The 1,773-nt window shown below is 40.9% G+C and overlaps 1 protein-coding gene across 1 annotated transcript in view; it reads left to right on the top strand.

Annotated features, from left to right (window-relative positions):
* Positions 1 to 219: 219 nt before the first annotated feature.
* Positions 220 to 1,773, top strand: part of LOC113471013 (photoreceptor-specific nuclear receptor-like) — a gene marked incomplete at its 5' end in the record, with an annotated part of 8,863 nt that continues 7,309 nt past the window's right edge. Inside the window, 2 exons of the mRNA XM_026829852.1 lie at positions 220 to 323; positions 530 to 676. Of these exons, the coding sequence (XP_026685653.1) occupies positions 220 to 323; positions 530 to 676 (251 nt within the window). The remainder of the gene's footprint in view (positions 324 to 529; positions 677 to 1,773) is intronic.

Here is a 1,773-nt window from a genome sequence, read left to right as displayed (position 1 = left end):
TAACCTTGTATAATCTTATTTAAACCTTGTCTAACCTTATTTAAACCAACCTTATTGTTTAAACCTTATGTTCTCAGGTGTCAGGCTGGTACGGAGAGATGCATAGTAGACAAGGCGCATCGTAATCAATGTCAGGCGTAACCTTATCCCAACATTGTCTAAACCTTGTAAAACCTTATTTGAACCTTGTCTAACCTTATTTAAAAATTATGTTGTCAGGTGTCAGGCTGGTACAGGAAGATGCATAGTAGACAAGGCTCATCGTAACCAGTGTCAGGCTTGTCGGCTTAAGAAATGTCTCAACATGGGAATGAACAAAGACGGTGAGTCAATGTAATATTCGCGGGTTCGATTCCCGCCCGGGGCCCGGGGAGTATTTTATCCCAAAGAATTAGGGTGCGTTCTCGGAGCAGCTGACTTCCTCTTAAATTTCGGGATGATAGGTCCTTCGTTGTTAGCTATATACAGTTCCCTCTATATCAAACTGTTGTGGTTTGTGCAAAAAAAGCACGACCAATTTCGTTTATAGATGCTCAACATTTAAAGAACTCATTATTATATGAATTTGCATGCACGAATCTGGTAGAATTAAGATGCATAGTAGACAAGGCTCATCGTAACCAGTGTCAGGCTTGTCGGCTTAAGAAATGTCTCAACATGGGAATGAACAAAGACGGTAAGTCAATGTAATATTCGCGGGTTCGATTCCCGCCCGGGGAGTATTTTATCCTAAAGAATTAGGGTGCGTTCTCGGAGCTGCCGACTTCCTCTTAAATTTCGGGATGACAATTCCTCCGTTGTTAGCTATACAGTTCCCTCTATATCAAACTGTTGTGGTTTGTGCAAAAAAAGCGCGACCAATTTCGTATAAAGATGCTCAACATTTAAAGAACTCATTATTATTTGAATTTGCATCCACACGAATCTGGTAGAATTTGTTTTTCTCCTGTGATGTTTTTCCATCTTATTGTTTTCGACCGAAATAAACAAATGAGGTCACGTGTTCCCCCTCCTCCCCCCCCTTCCTATCTGTCCTAACCCCCCACCAAGCAACGTTGGTGTACTGGACCTACCCAGTTCTATAGCCAACAAATCCAACAACAAGGTAATTCTAATAACAAAGGAAGGGAGGGACAGAGACAGAGAGAGAGGGAGAGAAAGAGGGAGAGAGAGAGAGGGAGAGAAAGAGAGAGAGAGAGAGAGAGACAGAAAGAGAGAGAGAGAGAGAGAGACTGGTATGAAGAGTGTGTGACGGAAAGTTAACTTTGCACTTGGCAGTTGGCGTGTTTTCTTGAATGGTGGAGATGCCAAATGAACAAACTGTCATTAACAATGTGCTGGCTGCCCTTGTTCTAAGAACGGTGGTGGATGTGACTAATGAACTGAATGTTATTTGAGAGAAAATTGAGTATTTTATTAATTTACTTTATTAAATCTTAAGAACTGCTCGTGACCTTGTCTTTTCTTCTTCTTCTTCTTCTTCTTCTTCTTCTTCTTCTAAATGAAACATCTGCTTCAGGCAATCTTTAGTTGTATTGGCCTTTCGGAATGTCTCCTTCCCCTCATTTTCCTATGGTTTAGTTCAGGCGCTGTCACACCAAAAGTTTGGAAATTAGAAGAGGGGAAATTGCCAAAGAAAAATACGGCTTTTCTCTTTGCTGTGTCCTAGTATAATAGTGCTTATTTATACTGCTCGCATAGGACTGAAAAGTCCCTTTACTCCAGCAGTAGGCTACTACTATTATTGTGGTCAAATTCTCAAATTATGTTGAG

The sequence above is a fragment of the Diaphorina citri genome, unplaced genomic scaffold, assembly GCF_000475195.1.
Source record: "Diaphorina citri unplaced genomic scaffold, Diaci psyllid genome assembly version 1.1 scaffold2009, whole genome shotgun sequence".
Lineage (NCBI taxonomy): Eukaryota > Metazoa > Arthropoda > Insecta > Hemiptera > Psyllidae > Diaphorina > Diaphorina citri.
This window is presented reverse-complemented; position numbering and strand designations above follow the sequence as displayed.